A 17,972-nucleotide genomic window follows, 5' to 3' on the forward strand; every position below is an offset into this window, starting at 1 on the left:
TCACTTGAAGTCAGGAGTTCGAGACCAGCCTGGCCAACATGGTGAAACCTTGTCTCTACTATTTTTACAAAAGTTAGTCGGATGTACAGACGGGTGCCTGTAGTCCCAGCTACTTGGGAGGCTGAGGCAGGATAATTTGTTTGTACCCAGAGGTGAAAGTTGCAGGGAGCCGAGGTTGTGCCACTGCACTCCAGCCTGGGAGACAGAGCAAGACTCTGTCTCCAAAACAAACAAACAAACAAACAAAAAACCCTGTAGCTTGGGATCAGCCTTCTCTTCTATTGTTTTTCTTTAAAAAATAAAAATTAAAAATAGATGTAGATGCTATGTTGCTGAGGCTGGCCTCAAACTCCTGGCTTCAGGTGATCCTCCCGCCGTGACCTGCAAAACTGCAGGGATTGTAGGTGTGAGCACTGCACCCAGCCTTATGGTTTTTTCTACATAAAAAACAGCACAGGATTATCTTCCAGAGCTAATAAATGTGTTCAAATAACCACAACCCCATTAAGGAAAAATATCACTGGGCAGCAAATAATCAATCCAGACCAATATGATCACAATTGCTGTGAAGGTGAGAAAAGTTCATTTTTATTATGTTTCCCCAAGAGACGCACTCTATTGTTCTCTTGAAAACACACAGCTCGTGTCCTCCTTTAGAACACACATCCTCTTTAACATACAAACATGCCAAAACAAGGTAAAAAATTACATCTGAATTCTCACATTTCAAACATATATGAAATATCAAATAAAAATTTATTTTTACAAGAATTTAGGGGAACTACCACATAGCTATAAATGTAATATATATGTTAACTAAGTATCATAGATAAAAACCATGCTCCCTTCAGCGGCACGTGTAATAATAGATACAAAGATTGAAAGGTAAAAGATTTAGGATGAAAAGAATCCTCTCTTAAAAAGGAAAACAAAATTATATGTATGTGTATACAACAGTTATAACACCCATCACACAGCTTTATAGAAACAGCATCTATTCAAAAATACCAGTATTTCCAAAATATTTAAAATAATATTGAAAGTAATAATATTTAAATAAATAAATATATTTAATAAATATTTCAATAAATAAAATAATATTTAAATAATTCTATATCCATGTTTTTGAAAATAAACCAATAAAATAGATAGTATATATTAGATGTGTTAGTATATATATCTGAGACATGTTAAAAATCACAACTGAATTCTCACAATTCAGTCACAAACCTAAACAGCAAATAAAAATTTCTATCACCAGAATTATGTTTTTTTCTGGTGGGGAACTACCAATAGCTATAAATAGAAGAGATTATTATGGAAGCATCATAGATAAAAAGTGCTCGCTTCAGGAGCACATATAATAATACAGAAACAAATTTAAAGATAATAAAATATTTAGGATAAAAAGAATTGTCTCTTAAAAATGAAAAGAAAATTATCTTTATGTATATATAACAACTATAACTCTCATCAAAAAACTACAGGAACAGCATGTTTTCAAAAGTACAACAATTTCCGAACTATTTGAAATAAATCTATGAATAATTCAATGGCCAACATTTCCCAAACAAACCAATAAAATGCAGAGTGTGCATGAAGCTATCTGTTACAATCTGTGGCACTGATATTTCACAAAAGAATTCTGTGCCAATCTGAGCCCCTGCACTGTGCCTTCAAATGCTTCTGGACTGTGGCAATCAAGTCCGTAAGAAAGAGGACCTCCAGGTTCCGCCCCAGGGAGGTTGGAATTCAGCAATATAAAAAGGGTGGTGGTACCGCAGGAAAGGGTGGAACTGGAAACACTCCTGGTTTCTTAGTTTTCTCCAAGGACTCCTAGAAGGACCCCACCCCCCTCCCCCCACCCCTGCTCCTAGGAGGACAACGTGATGACTGTATTGAGCTCCATCAAGAATGGTCCAGGTTCTTCTAGATGATGTGCACAAATGGTTCCTCTCCTCCTTCCTGGTGTCTGCCATTAGCATTGGAATAAAGTTCCTGCTGAAAATCCACATCTCCCCTGGGTCCGGTGTTCTGGAAGTGAGAGAGACAATGTCACACTTCAAGGAGGCAGCTCTCTAGACAGGAAGGTTATTCACGTCTCATGTCAAGTCTAGAGTTCAGAGCAATTGAGAAATGCAATTTTATCTGCTGCCTTTCATTCTATGCCCTGCTTCTGAACCATCGTGTTCAACTGTGAAACTCACACTTTGGTGACCACGACTCCAAAACTCACTTAATACACCCAAGGTCAGCCCCAGTGCTCTGCTTCATAGCAAGGACTTTGGGTGGGTCTGCCCAGGGAGTAGGGCACCCTCAGAGAATGTGGCTTTGGACTTCATCACAGCTGGGGCCTTTTGTGTCACTTAAGATCCAGACTTGTAACCATGCTAGATGTGTTTGTAATGTGACAACATCATGAACCACGAGTCCAGAAGCCTAATCCTTAATCCTACCTCCTCATGATGAAGTCTCATGCTCTGTGCTCAATGTGGTTAGCTGCACAAGAGGTAAACCAAAGCTTCACTGAACCCTCGACCCAAATCGGTAACTCAAGTGCGTCAATCATAATGAACCTCCCCAAACTCAGTATTTATGATTATTTTTGAGGCAGGGTCTCACTCTGTCGCCCAGACTGGAGTGCAGTGGCAGGATCAGGGCTCCGTGCGGCCCCGACCTTCCAGGCTCCAGCGATCCTCCCGCCTCAGCCTCCTGAGTAGTTGGGAGTAGAGATGCGTCCCACATCGCCTGGCTAATTTTTGTATTTTTGTGGAGAGGGGATCTCGCCACGTTGCCCAGGCTTGAAGCCGGATCAAGCAATTGGGTTCTTCGGATGTCCGAAATAGACCCCAACATTCTGCCTTTACCCCGGAGGATGCAGATGTACCTTCTCTCAGGCCGATGACCTCAGGCCTCCACGGTCCCTGGAGCTCTAGGAAAGGCGAGCGCGATCTCGCGCCCACACCCAGTGCTCTGGGTCATAAGCCTGGATCTGGAAAAACAAACGCCCTTTGAGAAGACGGGGACTCGCCAGGTTACCCCTCTCTCCCCTCATCCAGCCTCCAGCCCACCCAATTCCTCCCCACCTCCTCCACCTCCCCAGGCCCCACTCACCTCCTCCAACTCCTCCGGGGAAACCCAAGCCCTGCCGCTCATGGAACAGAAGAAGTGGAACCGACGTTTCTGGAACAGGACTATCTGAGAGCGGTTCTTCCTGGCCCTCGGGTTCATGCAACGGCGTAACTGGAACCGACGCTTACGGACCAAGGGTATGCGAGAGTGGTTCTTCCTGGCCCTCGGGTTCATGGAACGGCCTAACTGGAACCAACGCTTACGGAGCAAGGGTATGCGAGAGCGGGTCTTCCCATACAGGAAGTGGAAGATGTTTTCTTTGGAGTCCTCATCGTCCTCCTCCATGTCATTGGCCAGGTAGCTGAGGACAGAAATCAGGTTGCTGCTCAGGGGCACCACCAGGAGAGGCCTCCGGCTGAGGTCAGCTTCCCAGAGAGGAAGGTAAGGGACCGTCCCTAGCTCAGGACTGGCACCCACCCTGCAGAGAGCCATGCCTTCCTCAGGAGGGCTCTGCTGGACAGAGACCGATCAAGGGCGTCTCCCACTCCTTCAGGATGGAGACAAAAACCCAACTGGTGGCTGAGAGTGGTGGCTTATGCCTGGAATCCCAGCACATTGGGAGGCCAAAGCAGGAGGATCACTTGAGGCCAGGAGTTTGAGACGGGCCTGGGCAACATAGCAAGACCCTCGTCTCTATTAAAAATAGAAGAAATATGCCAGACGCGGTGGCTCATGCCTGTAATCCCAGAACTTTAGAAGGCTGAAGCAGGTGGATCGCTTGAGACCAGGAGTTGGAGACCAGCCTGGTCAACACGGAGAAACCCCATCTCTACTAAAAATACAAAAATCAGCCTGGTGCGGTGGCACACCCGTTAGGCCTAGCTACTCAGGAGGCTGAAGCATAAGAATTGTGTGAACCCAGGAGGCGGAGGTTGCAGTGAGTTGAGATTGGGCCACTCCATTCCAGCCTGAGAGGCAAAGCAAGACTCTGTCTCAAGAAACAAACAAACAAACAAACAAACTGTCCAGGTGTGGTGGCACAGCCCTGTAGTCGGAGCTAATAAAGAAGCTGAGGTGGGAGGATCGCTTGAGCCCAGGATATGGAGGCTGCGGTGAGCTATGATCTCACCACTGCACTCCAGCTTGGGGGACAGGGCAAGTCTGTCTCAAAAAAATAAAAGAAATTGAATACATTGATATTTTGCCAGGACCCTGCCTTCTACAGGCATCTAGTCTAATGGGACTGGGAGTAATCAAGGCAGATGACCTAATCCCAGTGTCCAGGATGTAACTAGAGAGCTACGGGCATGCAGAAGTTGGAAGATGAGGGAAGGCATCACAGAGGCTGTGGGGTGAACTGACTTCAAGGAATGGGTCCTTCCCTTCAGAGCCACATGTGTGCGGGACACCCAGACAGAAAACACAAACACAAAGTCGAGTGGAGGGCATTTGGAAGGAGCAGTGAAGCCGAGCCAGGAAATACCAAGATGGCGAGCCAGTGTGGTTGTAGAGATTGTAGAGAGGGTAGAATTGGCACTGTGGACCCTGGCCTCGATAGAGAAAGGCATCAGCTAAGGAAGTTGTTCAGGTGGGCAGTGAGGTTGTGGTGCTTTGGAAAGATGTTCAGGCTGCACTAGGAAGCCCCCTGGCTTGGGGAGAGACTCCAGGAGACCCCAGCGGGGAGCATTTGACAGTGGATTCGAGTGATGCGAGGGGGACCTGAACTGTGGCCTCTGTCATGGGAACCCAGAGGAGGTTGATGGCGTTTGTGGTTGATGTGGGAAGGAGAGAGAGAGAAGAACCAGAAACGTCTGCTTGCTGGAGGAAGTGGCATGTCCGCTCCTCCACTCCTTTTCTTTTCCCCTTAGGAGCGGTTTATGGTTCCTTTTGTTTTATTCTTTTATTTGTACACTGGCATTGGAGTTTGTTTTTTTGGCTTTTTTTTTTTTTTTTGAGAAAAAGTCTCACTCTGTCACCCAGGCTGGAGTGCAGTGGCTCGACCTTAGCTTACTGCAACCTCCACCTCCTGGGTTCAAAGGGTTCTCTTGCCTCAGCCTCCCGAGTAGCTGGGATTACAGATGCACTCCACCATGCCCAGCTAATTTTTCTATTTTTAGTAGAGACGGGGTTTGGCCATGTTGGCCAGGCTGGTCTCGAACTGCTGACCTCAGGTGATCCGCCTGCCTCGGCCTCCCAAAGCGCTGGGATTACAGGCATATGCCACTGTGCCCAGCCTGAGTTTCTGTTTAGAAACAACAGTCTATGATGGTATAATCCTCTCTTTTTTGTACACAGAGTAAAGAGGACAAATAGGTGAAAGAATAAATGAAAGGCTGGAATCCCACTTCCCCCGCTGTCCCAGGGCATTGGATATTGACGGATAGGAGGCAGCAAACCACTCACAGAGCCAGGAAGAAATGAATGCGTTGGTATAGCCAGGAGGGGAAGCCGGCCCGGCTGAAATACGCTATGACCATAGCCAGGAGATACTGATGGAGAGAAAGGAACACAGAGAGGGGGAGGTCACATCTTGGAAGAGGAAGATTGTGGAGAGGGGGAATGAGGGTCTGGGGAGGGGCTGCCCATCAGAGAAGGGACCTCAGTGTTGGGGTGACTGTACTCATTTGGAAATTGCGGGATGGAGGGGTATTCGAAGGTCGGATGCAAACCCAAGAAGCCAGAGGAAGGGTTTTGGGTGATGCTCCCAGGATGGTGGGCTCCGATGGTATCTTTGGAGGGGGTGTGTCTAGGTCGGCTGGTGTCAGGAGGGTCATTTGTGTGCCAGGCAGAGAACTGTCCCAAAGAGCTGAGAGTAGAGGGGCCAGGAGCTTCAGGGCTGTGGCCAGACTGTGGCCCAGAGCTCAGATCCCAAAGGACCCATAGGAGAGGCAGGGGCCACTCATTCACTCTGCAAGAGACCAGCAGAATCCTGAGGGAGATGCTGACAAATCATAAAAAGACCAAGAATAGCCGGGAGTGGCGGCTCAAGCCTGTGATCCCAGTACTTTGAGAGGTGGAGACAGGAGGATCATGTGAGCCCAACAGTTGGAGAACAACCTGGGCAACATAGTGAGACCCTGTTTCTACAAACATTTCAAAAATTAGTTGAGCATGGTGGCATGTGCCTACTCCGAGCTCCTCAGGAGGCTGAGGAAAGAAGATTGCTTGAGCCCAGGAATTAGAGGCTGCAATAAGCTATGATCATGCCACTGCACTCCATCCTGGGGAGCAGAGCTAGACTCTGTCTCACAAAAAAAAAATTTGTGGGTGCCAAGACTCAAGACTGTGGGAGCTGGTCGGGCACAGTGGCTGACGTCTATAATCTCAGCACTTTGGGAGGCCAAGGCGGGTGGATCGCCTGAGGTCAGGTGTTCAGGACCAACCTGGCCAACATGGCAAAAGCCCGTTTCTACTAAAAACACAAAAATTAGCCAGGCGTGGTGGTTCATGTCTGTAATCCCAGCTGCTTGGAGGCTGAGGCAGGAGAATCGCTTGAACCCGGGAGGCATCGGCTGCAGTGAGTCAAGATAGAGGCACTGCCCTCCAGCCTGGGCAACAGAGCAAGACTCTGTCTCACAAAAAAAAAAAAAAAAAAAAGAAAGACTGTAGGAGCATCTGGTGGGAGGTGGTGGAGGGAGAACTGTGGGTTTGGAAGCTGCGCCCTCCCCCCAGCCATGCGTTGGAACAGGAACAGTTACATGGAGAACAACCTTACCTTGTCCGACACCCTCAGATCTTTGTCCCAGGCCAGGAATCTTTTAATGACAGGATCCTCTGTGATTAGAGAGCAGATGTCAGTGTGAGAAGCAGGACAGGGTTTCCGTGGGAGCAGCAGGGCAGCGAGGAGAAGTGTGCCTCCCGGGGGGAAGTCTCAGGATTGTGGCCGCGGGTGAGGTGGATGGGAGAGGGGAGAATGACTTTCACTGGGCAAGGGAGAGAGGCTCCTGCTCTGAGACTCCCCTGAGAAGAGGCCGAAGGAGGCCCTGGGTGTGAGAATCTACAGGATGTAGAGCTGGGAATCAGCCAGGAGCCCCTCCAGCAGACACGGAGGGACCACTGCAGAGTCATAGAGGAATTCCCATCATTTCGTCATGAGACAGTCACATCAGGGTGTGACCATGGCCTTGGTATCCCCCACTATGGATGGAGACACTTAGGTTTAGAAAAGTCAGTAAGAGACATTAAGTTTCAGAGGGCACAGCTGAAACCACTTTCTTTGTTTATTGATTTTGTTTTTCTTGGATTTTTATTTTTATTTATTGATTAATTTATTTTGAGACAGAGTCTTGCTCTGTGGGCCAGGCTGGAATGCAGTGGCCTGATCTTGGCTCGCTGCAACCTCTGCCTCCCGGGTTTAAGCGATTCTCCTGTCTCAGCCTCCCGAGTAGCTGGGATTACATGCATGAGCTACTGTGCCCAGCCTTGGTTTTTCTTTTGAGACAGGGTTTTGCTCTGTCACCCAGGCTGGAGTGCAGTGTTGTAGTCATAGCTCACTGCAGCCTCAAAGTCCTGAGTTCAAGCAATCATCTTGCCTCAGCCTCCCAACGTGCTGGGATCTCAGGCAGGAGCCACCGCGCCTGGCCCAAAACCACGCTTTCTTATCCCAAGCGCTGACCTTTATCAAGTTGACCTAATCCTTTATCATCTCCTAAGTGTCCCTCATGAGTGATCACTTCACATTCCTCCCACATGGAGAGCTCACCCACTGGGGCATATTTTTCCCATTGGAAAAGTGTGGTTATTGGAAGTTTCCTGTTTTTGGAAAGAACAGGATTGGAGGTGCTCTCTGGGGTGTCTTCCTACCAAGCAGCCTGTTGAAGGCCTCGTGGTGCTCAGGGAGCACGAGCGACACTCGCCGTCGCTTCAGCTTCATCTTGAGGCCACACAGCATCTCTGCCACCCAGATCTCCTCAGGCTCAGGGGCGAGCACCTTCCGTAGCTCCTCCTCCGACTCCTCAGATTCGTCCCACCACTCCATCTTCCTTTTCCAGCAAAAGGACCTATGCGGGGGGCTGGGATCTACCCCAGGGGCTGAGTAAAGAAACCAGGCCACGGTGTAATGCTTCTGCAGTTGATCACACTAGAGCCCGACCCAAAACCCCAAACCACTCTCCATCCTCCCCAGCCTCGCAGACTGCTGGCTTCTCCAAGCCATCTTTCCTTCTGTCTGTCTCCTCTGCTGAGCTCCATGTGCCGCTCCTTCTCCTCCCCATTCTCCCGTTTCTCTGTCCTCAGAACACTTCCTCATATCCTTCCCTGGTCCCTGGCTCTCTGAGTCCCTTTTTTTGTTGTTGTTGTTGTTGTTGTTGTTGTTGTTGAGAAACAGTCTTCCTTTGTGGCCTAGGCTGGAGCATAGTGGTGCGATCTTGGCTCACTGCAACCTCTGCCTCCTGGGTTCCAGTGATTCTCCTGCCTAAGCCTCCCAAGTAGCTGGGATTACAGGTGCCCACCAGAACGCCCAGCTCATTTTTGTGCTTCTAGAAGAGACAGGGTTTCACCATGTTGGCCAGGCTGGTCTCCAACTCCTGGCCTCAAGTGATCTGCCTGCCTGGCCTCCCAAAGTGCTGGGATTACAGGTGTGAGCCACTGCACCCTGCCTCAGTACCTCCATTCTTCCCACACACCCTCCTCACATGCTCCTTCCTGACTTCTGGGCCCTTCCTTCTTTTTTTTTTTTTTTTGAGACAGCGTCTTACTCTCTCACCCAGAATGGAATGCAGTGGCGCTATCTTGGCTCAAAGCAGCCTCTTCCACCTGGGTTCAAGCGATTATCCTGTCTCAGCCTCCTGAGTAGCTGGGATAACAGGCATGCCTGGCTAATTTTTGTATTGTTAGTATAAATGAGGTTTCGCTATATTGGTCTGGTTGGTCTCGAACAACTGACCTCAAGTGATCCACCCATCTCAGCCTCCCAAAGTAATGGGATTACAGGCATGAGCTACCACACCCGGCCTTCGTTTTTCTTTTGACACAGGGTTTTGCTCTGTCACCCAGGCTGGAGTGCAGTGGTGCAGTCATAGCTCACTGCAGCCTCAAAGTCCTGAGTTCAAGCAATCCTCTTGCCTCAGCCTCCCAACGTGCTAGGATCTCAGGCGTGAGCCACTGCACCTGGCCCGAAACCAAGCTTTCTCATCCCAAGCGCCAAACTTTATCAAGTCTAGCCTAGTCCTCTATCGTCTCCTAAGTGTCCCTCATGAGTGATCACTTCTGAGTCCTCCTGCGTGGAGAGCTCACCCACTGGGGGCGTATCTTTCCCATTGGAAAAGTGTGGTTATTGGAAGTTTCCTCTTTTTAGAAAGAACAGGATTGGAGGTGCTCTCTGGGGTGTCCTCCTACCAAGCTGACTGTTGAAGTCCTTGTGGTGCTCAGGGAGGAAGGGTGACACTTGCTGTTGCTTCAGCTTCATCGTGAGCCCACACATCGTCTCCACTACCCAGGTCTCCTCAGGCTCAGGGGCGAGCTCCTTCTCCGGCTCCTCCGCAGATTCATCTGACCACTCCTTCTTCCTTTTCCAGCCAAGGGACCTACATGGGGGGCTGGGATCTACCCCAGGGGCTGAGTAAAGAAACCAGGCCACCGTGTAATGCTTCTGCATCTGATCACCTTAGACCCCGAACCCAAACCCCAAACCACTCTCCATCCTCCCCAGACTCGCAGACTGCTGGCTTCTCTAAGCCATCTTTCTGATTTTCTCCTCTGCTCAACCCCATGTGCCACTCCTTCCCCTCCCCATTCTTCTCTCTCTCTGTCCTCCGAACACTGCTTCATGTCCTTCCCTGGTCCCTGGCTCTCTGAGTCCCTCCTTTTTTGTTTTGTTTTGTTTTGACACAGAATCTTGCTTTGTCACCCAGGCTGGAGTGTAGTGGTGCAATCTCAGCTCACCGCAACATCCATCTCCTGGATTCCATTTATTCTTCTGCCTCAGCCTCTCAGGTAGCTGGGATTACAGGTGCCTGCCATAATGCCCAGCTCAATTTTGTACTTTTAGTAGAGACAGGGTTTCACCATGTTGGCCAGGCTGGTCTCAAACTCCTGGCCTCAAGTGATCCGCCTGCCTTGGCCTCCCAAAGTTCTGGGATTACAGGTGTGAGCCACCGCACCCAGCCTGAATTTCTCCATTCTTCCCACACAGCCTCCTCAGGTTCTCCTTCCTGACCGCTGACCCTTCTTTTCTTTTCTTTTCTTTTTTCTGGAGTGCAGTAGTGTGATCTCAGCTCACTGCAACCTCTTCCTCCCAGTCTCAAGTGATTCTCCTGTCTCAGCCTCCTGAGTAGCTGGGATTACAGGTGTGCACCACTACCACTTGGCTAATTTTTATACTTTTAGTAGAGATGAGGTTTCACCATATTGGCCAGGCTGGCCTTCAACTCCTGACCTCAGGTGATCCACCCGCCTCGGCCTCCCAAAGTGCTGGGGTTACAGGCGTGAGCCACCGCACCCGGCCCCCTTCCTTCGTCTTAGTCAATCCTATCCCACCTCTTCTTCCACCAGTCCCCTCACCTGATGGTCCTAACGCTTCATCATCCACCACCTCCTGGAGGGGGTACCCCAAGGTGCTCTGCTGGGGAGTCTGCTCATTCTGGGGGTGCGGTTGACGGCTGGTCATGATCTTTGCCGTAATCTGTCCCCTCTTACGGAACCTAGTCTCCGTTCTGTCCATGGCCTTCTTCTGGACACTGCTCGGATCCAGAAGAGTATGTTATCAATTCTCAAGCCTAGGAGAAGTCAGGAGTGGAGAACAGCTCTGAGAAGATACTGTTGTCCAACTGATCTCCAGGCACCACGGAGTCCGGTCCCTCCAATCAGGAAGGTCGGAATCTCTGATGTCATGGCTCATGCCAACCTGGCAACCAGTTTGAAAAAAAACACTTGTAACTGCCATTCTGATCTCTTGTCCTGGAGATCCTGGGTGAATGGTATCTCCTGCCACTGTCCCAACCTCAGACCATTGTCCAAAAGCATCTTCAGGGACTCCACATCCCTCTGTTCCCTGTCCCAGCAGAGGCTTTGTCCTCTCCACTCAAAGCCTGAAGCATGTTGGGGTCTCTTCGTCTCTGTACATGCCCATTTCAGAGTCCAGTCTGGTGGGAGAGGGAACAGAGTGGGAAAGAAAACTAGGGTAAGCAGAAACGATGAAACCTTCTAAGAGTGAGATTATCATGTACAAGAGTGAGATTATCATGTACAAGAGTGAGATTATCATGTACAAGAGTGAGATTATCATGTACAAGAGATCCCAGGAATACTGACTTGATGAAAAAGTCACATGAGAGCACTCAGTTTGGCAGAGCTTTTCTGCCGAATGTTTACTCACATTCACTGTCCGAGATTCTGTACTGGGGGTACACACGTCCTCTGCCCTAAGGCAATTTTGAGTCCAAGAGACATTTTGAGGCCTAAAAATCATAGGAAACTGCCCCTGAGCTCACACATATTTCCAATGGTGTCTCCAATTTCAGGGAATCCATGGATTACCTAAGCCAGACCCTCCAGTTCGGCTAAGAAACTCTAGTCTGTATATCAAGTTTTGTATCATATGTATTGCTCTGAACTCAGAAATTTCCCTTCCATTTATGGATTCTATGAATAAAATATCACATGTACAAAAAGACTAAGTCAAAAATTTCAGCTGTGCACAGTGGCTCATGCTTGTAATCCCAGCACTTTGGGTGGCCAAGGGAGGAAGATTGCCTGAGGCCAGCAGTTCAAGACCAGTATAGGCAACATAGCAAGAGCCCATCTCTAAAAAAACCAAACCAAACCAAATTAGCCAGGTGTGGTGGCTGGCACCTGTGTTCCAACTACTTGGGAGACTCATGTGACAGGAAGATCACTTGAGCCCAGGAGTTAGAAGCTGCAGTGAGCCATGATCTTGCCCCTGCACTCCAGTCTGGGCAACACAGCAAGATATTGTGTCAAAAAAAATTTTTTTAATAAAAAATAAAAGAGTTACATGACATTCAGAGACCATCCAAAAAACCTGTGGGTTCCCGGCTGGGCTCAGTGGCTCATGCCTGTAATCCCAGCACTTTGGGAGGCCAAAGTGGGTGGATCACTTGAGGTCAGGAGTTTGAGACCAGCCTGGACAACATGGTGAAACCCCATCTCTACTAAAAATACAAAAAATTAGCCAGGCATGGTGGTGGATGCCTGTAATCGCAGCTACTCAGGAGAGGGCGCTGGAGAATCACTTGAACTCATAGTGCGCAGGTTGCAGGGAGCCAAGATCGCACCATTGTGCTCCAGCCTGGGCAACAAGAGCAAAACTCCATCTCAAAAAAAATAAAGAACCCGCGAGTGAGTTCCCACACGTTTTCCTAATGGGCTGCTGTTTTCCTAGGAGTCTCTTGCTCATAGAAAAGGCACAAACTGAAAGAGGAAGCAGATCCCATTGCTGTGGAAGTCCCATTGTTAGGAAGCTCTGCTTTTCTGGAGTTCAAATTCGCATTCATGACGCTTTAAACCGTCAGAGCTGGGTGGGTCCTCCTACAACAAAATAGTTTGCTCTCTCTCTCCTAGTTAACAGGCTTTCAAATATTAGAAGATCAATGTTCTGACCCCATTAAAATTTCTCTTTTGTGGAATGAAAAGCTCTGATTTAGCTCATCTTCAAGCCTGGTTTGCATGTTCCTCTCTCTTCCGGCCACCTTGTCTAGACACACTACACTGAGGCCGTGCCCATCGTAAATGTTATTGATATGTTGTCAAAAAATTGGCAAACCAGGCGCGGTGGCTCATGCCTGTAATCCTACCACTTTAAGAAGCAGAGGCAGACAGATCACCAGAGGTCAGAAGTTCGAGACCAGCCTGTCCAACATGTTTAAATCCGTCTCTACTAAAAATACAGAAAAAATGAGCTGGGCGTGGGGGTGTACATCTGTAATCCCAGCTACTTGGGAGGCTGAGGCAGGAGAATCGCTTGAACCTGGAAGGCGGAGGTTGCAGTGAGCCGAGATTGCATCACTGCAGTCCAGCCTGGGTGACAGAGCGAGACACCATGGCAAAAAAAAAAAAAAAAAAAAATGGCTAAAATACTTTTCTTTTTTTGGAGACAGAGTCTCACTCTGTCGCCCAGGCTGGCACGTTTATGGCTCACTGCAGCCTCAAACTCCTGTGCTCAAGTGATCCTCCCACTTCAGCCTCCCAAGTAGCTGGGAGTATAGTCATATGCCACAATGCCCAGCGGATTTTTTAATTTTTAGTAGAGACAGGTTTCTCTATGTTGCCCAGGCTGGTCTTGAACTGGGCTCAAGTGATCCTCTTCTTTAACCTCCCAGTGTTGGGATTATAGGCATGAGCCACCACGGCTGGCCTAGAATACTTTTCTAAAGATAAATTTCTATTCTCTATTTGTTTATGTAATTCATGCAGGAAAGACAGTTTCTAAAATATTGAGTAGGCTTTTAAGCAGGAGGGTATTTTGTTTTGTTACCATCATGAGCTCATGGGTTTAAACAGATAGTAAATATTTCAGTACATAGAAGTTGTGATTCTTTTTGAAAATTAAGTGGTTCCATCTTTGGCCAGACGGAATCCCTTTAAGTTGGTTTCTGAGTCCTTTTGAAATATATTTGATATATATGATAGCAAATATATAATATATGTTTTTAATAGCAAATATATACATATATATTTGATAGCATTATTTTCTATTTAGCATTTTATTTTGAAATCATTTCAGATTTTCAGAAAAATTGCAAGGATTTTACAAAGAAATCCCAGATACTTCCTTTTGTTCAGATACTTCATTCTTAACATTTTCCCACATTAATCATTTATATGCCTATATACGTATGTGTATATATATATTTATATATATATATATATATATTCTGAACTATTTGAGAGTGGGTATAATGTGTCATGCCTCTTTACCCTATAAAGTTTTAGATTATAGCTCATAAAATCAAGAATATTCTATTAAATATCCATAGCACAGTAATTGAATTCAGGAAATTTATCATTGATTTAATACTTTTATCTAAACTATAGTTCATTTTCCAGTTTTGCCAATTTCCCAATAATTTCCTTTATAGCAATTTTTAATTTTTGGTAGAAGATTCAGTCTAGGACTGTTAATTGCCTTTAGTTTTCATGCTTTTTAAGTCTGTTTAATACGGATTTGTTCCTCAGTGCCATTATAACATTTGAAGAATACAGGCCAGTGATTTTATAGAAGTCTTTAAATTTAGGTTTCCCTGATCTTTCTTCATGATTAGATTTAGACTGTGAATTTTTGTCTGGAATGCTACATGGAACCTCTTAAATTTATGGCTCAGAACAGGATCTGTCTTGGGAAAATTCTGTGCATGCCTGAGAAGATGGCTTGTTCTGCTCTGGTTGGGTGGAGTGTTTGATAAGTGTTAATGAGATCAAGTTGGTTGGTTGTGTTGTTCAGGTGTACTATATCCTTGTTGATTGTGTGCCCACTTGTATCAATTGTGGGGGAGAGGGGATTGAAATCTGCTGCAGTTGTGGTTCTGTTTCTCTTTGCAATTTTACCACTTTTTGCTTTATGTGTTATGTTAGATACATAAATGTTCAAGGTTATTACGTCCTGTTGATTAATTAACCACTTTGTAAAATGGCCTTCCTTATCCCTGCTAATATTCCAGGCTGTGAAATGTACTTTGTTATTTATGTAGCATTCTTTTGAGTAATACATGCATGGTATATCTTATTCCATCCTTTTACTTTTAACCTATTTGCATCTTTATATCCAAAGTATTATTTCTTACAGGCAGCAAAATTTGGATCTTGCTTGTTTTCATCAGTCTATTTCTGTCTCATAATTGGGGATGTATAAACCATTTACATGTAATGTGATTATTGATAAAACGAGTTAGGTTATAGTCCGTTGTCTTTGCTTTCTTTTAGTCTCATCTTCTTTGTTTCTTTTTAAAATGTCTCTGTTTGTCTTCCTTCCTTTTGATTAGTTGAGAATTTTTTATGATTCTACTTTATATCTTTTGTTGGCTTTTTAGCTATCACACTGTTTTGTTATTTTAGTGAGTTAGAATTTATAGTATGCAACTTTAATTGTCATAGTTTATTCTTAAGTAATATCCATTTTTCTTAGAATAAGAGAAGCTTACAATAGGACACTTCCATTTCTTTCCTCTTGGTCTTTACACCGTTGTTCATTTTATTTTTACAGGTGGTATCAGTGCCACACACCATCTACTACGTTGTTGTTAATTAAACTGTATTTATTTATTTATTTATTTATTTTGAGACAGGGTCTCACTCTGTCCCCCAGGCTGGAGTGCAGGGGTGCTATCTTGGCCCACTGCAACCTCTGTCTCCCGGGTTCAAGTGATTCTCCTGCCTCAGCCTCCTGGGTAGCTGGGATTACAGACACCCACCATCACACCCGGCTAATTTTTGTATTTTTAGTAGAGACGAGGTTTTGCCATGTTGGCCAGGCTGGTCTCGAACTCCTGACCTCAGGTCACCCATCTGCCTCAGCCACCCAAAGTGCTGGGATTACAAGTGTGAGCCACCACACTTGGCCCAGGTATCTTTTAAAGAGATTTAAGTAATGAGAGAAAATACACAGTTACCATTTCTGGTACTCTTCATTCCTTTGTGTAAATCTAAATTTTTATTTGCTGTCATTTTACTTCTGCCTGAAGGACTTTCTTTAACATTTCTTCTAGTTGATGATGAATTATTATATGTCTGCAAATGTCTTCATCGTGTGTTTGCTTTTAAAGTTGTTTTTGCTGGATTTTTCTCCACAGTGCTTTAAATATGTTTCTCTGTTGTCTTCCTGCTTACATTTTTTTCTAAGAGAAATCTGATCTCATACTCATGTTTGTTCCCCTATATATAACATGTCTTTTTTTCTTCCCCCCTTATTGTTTTAAACTTTTTATCACTAGTTTTGGACAATTTGATTGCAATATGTCATGGTATCTTTTTTTCATGTTTCTGTTTTGGGGATCATTGAACTTCTTGGATCTTGGGTTTGTGGTGTCATCACTTGGGGAACATTTTTATCATTATCTCTTCATGTACCCGCCACCTCCCCTCCATTGATTCTTGTTGCCTGTATATTAGGCCACTTGAAATTTTCCCACAGCACACTGTTGCTCTTTATTTGCTTTTAATTCTTTTTTCTCTGTTTCATTTTATGTAACTTCTGTTGCTGTCTTTATATTCACTAATCTCTTTTTTCCATGATGCTGTTCATCTTTTCCAGTATAATTTTCATCTCAGATATTGTACTATCTGTAGAAGGTTAGCGTGGGTCTTTTTTACATCTTGCCTGTCTTGATTTTTTTGAACATTTGGAATAGAACGATGAACTCTCTCAGTGCTCTGTGCCGGTTGTGAACTCTGTGTCAATTCTGGGCCAGTTTTGATGGACTGATTCTTTTCTTCCTTATGGGTTGTAATTTCCTGCCCATTTTCCCATCCCACAACTCTTTCTCCTCACATCTGCCTCGGTTCTTCTTCCCTGCTCCATGGCCTGGAAACGCTCAAGGCAGAAGTTGATAGGTTCACCTTGTTTATTTCCCATCACTCATAGATAACTCTACTGCCTGATAATCAGTGCCTTGAAAACCACTGCTTCAGCCCAGGCGTGGTGGCTCATACCTGTAATCACAGCAACAACAACAACAAGGCTAAGGCGGGCGGATCACGAGGTCAGGAGTTCAAGACCAGCCTCGCCAACATGGTGAAACCCCATCTCTACTAAAAATATAAAAATTAGCCGGGCATGCTGGTGCACGCCTGTAATCCCAGCTACTGGGGAGGCTGAGGCAGAAGAATTGCTGGAACTCGGGAGACAGAGGTTGCAATGAGCCAAGATTGTGCCATTGCACCCCAGCCTGGAAGACAAGAGCGAGACTTCATCTCAAAAAACAAAAAACAAAAACAAAAACAAAAAAACAAATCATTGCTTCATATATGTTCTTGTTTTATTTTTCTTTCTGTTTTTGATTTTGTTGTTCTTTGGTGTGTGCTGTTTCAGGTTGGAGGGTATATCCAGTACTTGTTAATTTATCACACCTGAGGGCAGAGGTCCTCATGTCTCTGTCTATATGTTTTTTCTAATATATATATATTTTTCTTTGTAGAGACAGGGTCTTGCTATGTTGCCAAGGCTGGTCTCAAGCTCCTGGCCTCAAGCAATCCTTCTGCCTCAGCTTTCCAGAGTGCTGGGATTACAGGCATGAGCCACCACACCTGGCCTGGATCCAGTTTTATCCATGTCCAAATTTTTTTTTCCCTGAGCTGTTTTTGATTTTCTTCCACCTCATATGAACTGTAGTGTCAGCTTATCTAGTTCCAGGAAAAAGCTTTTTGGTATTTTTATTGGGATTGCATATTTATAAAGTAATTTAGGGAAACTGGTATCTCTGTATTATTAAGTTGACCTTAATATTACAACTAATTTTGTTGTTGTTTTTGGATTTTTAGTAGAGATGGGGTTTCACCATGTTGACCAGGCTGGTCTTGAACTCCTGACCTCAGGTGATCTGCCCGCCTCGGCCTTCCAAAGTGTTGGGATTACAGGCGTGAGCCACCGTGCCCAAGCACTTTTACTTTTTCTTAGTTATATTGCTCTAATTGTTTTCTCTTCTCTAATTGTAGATAATGAGCATTTTATTAATACCTTGTTCTTGATCTTAGTGGGAAGATACGTAGTTTTTCCCTGTTAAGTAAAATCCTGACTTTCGGACCGAGAAGACTGAGGCATAAGAGTATGTGTGTGTGTGTGTGTGTGTGTGTGTGTGTGTATACACGCAAACTGTATATATGTGCTTGTGTGTAATTGAAATACATATGTCACATATCATATGTACTATGGCATATTAGGGTGTAATATTTATATTTGTGTATATAATATTGATGTTAATGAAGTATCCATCAGTTTCTATTTTCTTTAG

The 17,972-nt window shown here is 45.6% G+C and overlaps 2 protein-coding genes across 8 annotated transcripts in view; one reads left to right on the forward strand and one right to left on the reverse strand.

Annotated features, from left to right (window-relative positions):
* LOC107966625 (probable E3 ubiquitin-protein ligase DTX2) overlaps window positions 1-17,972 on the forward strand; it is a 60,701-nt gene that overhangs the window by 40,557 nt on the left and 2,172 nt on the right. For 2 of the 7 annotated variants that reach the window (XM_063814443.1, XM_063814447.1), the window contains one exon: window positions 3,104-8,132. The exons of 3 other annotated variants lie outside the window; for them this stretch is intronic. The gene's annotated coding sequence lies outside the window, so the exon portion shown is untranslated. Of the gene's footprint in view, window positions 1-1,831; window positions 8,133-17,972 lie in introns of those variants that run through there. 2 more of the 7 variants (XM_063814442.1, XM_063814448.1) reach the window with 2 other exon arrangements.
* Window positions 557-13,068, reverse strand: LOC129135494 (putative speedy protein E21). The gene is made up of 8 exons (XM_054655691.2): window positions 10,573-13,068; window positions 9,409-9,627; window positions 7,876-8,103; window positions 6,788-6,846; window positions 5,476-5,561; window positions 3,115-3,433; window positions 2,888-2,992; window positions 557-2,034 (listed from the first exon to the last, which is right to left on the reverse strand). The coding sequence occupies exons 1-7, from the start codon at window positions 10,730-10,732 to the stop codon at window positions 2,933-2,935; spliced, it is 1,131 nt and encodes a 376-aa protein (XP_054511666.2). The 5' UTR covers window positions 10,733-13,068; the 3' UTR covers window positions 557-2,034; window positions 2,888-2,932.

The sequence above is a fragment of the Pan troglodytes genome, chromosome 6 (genome assembly GCF_028858775.2).
Source record: "Pan troglodytes isolate AG18354 chromosome 6, NHGRI_mPanTro3-v2.0_pri, whole genome shotgun sequence".
NCBI lineage: Eukaryota > Metazoa > Chordata > Mammalia > Primates > Hominidae > Pan > Pan troglodytes.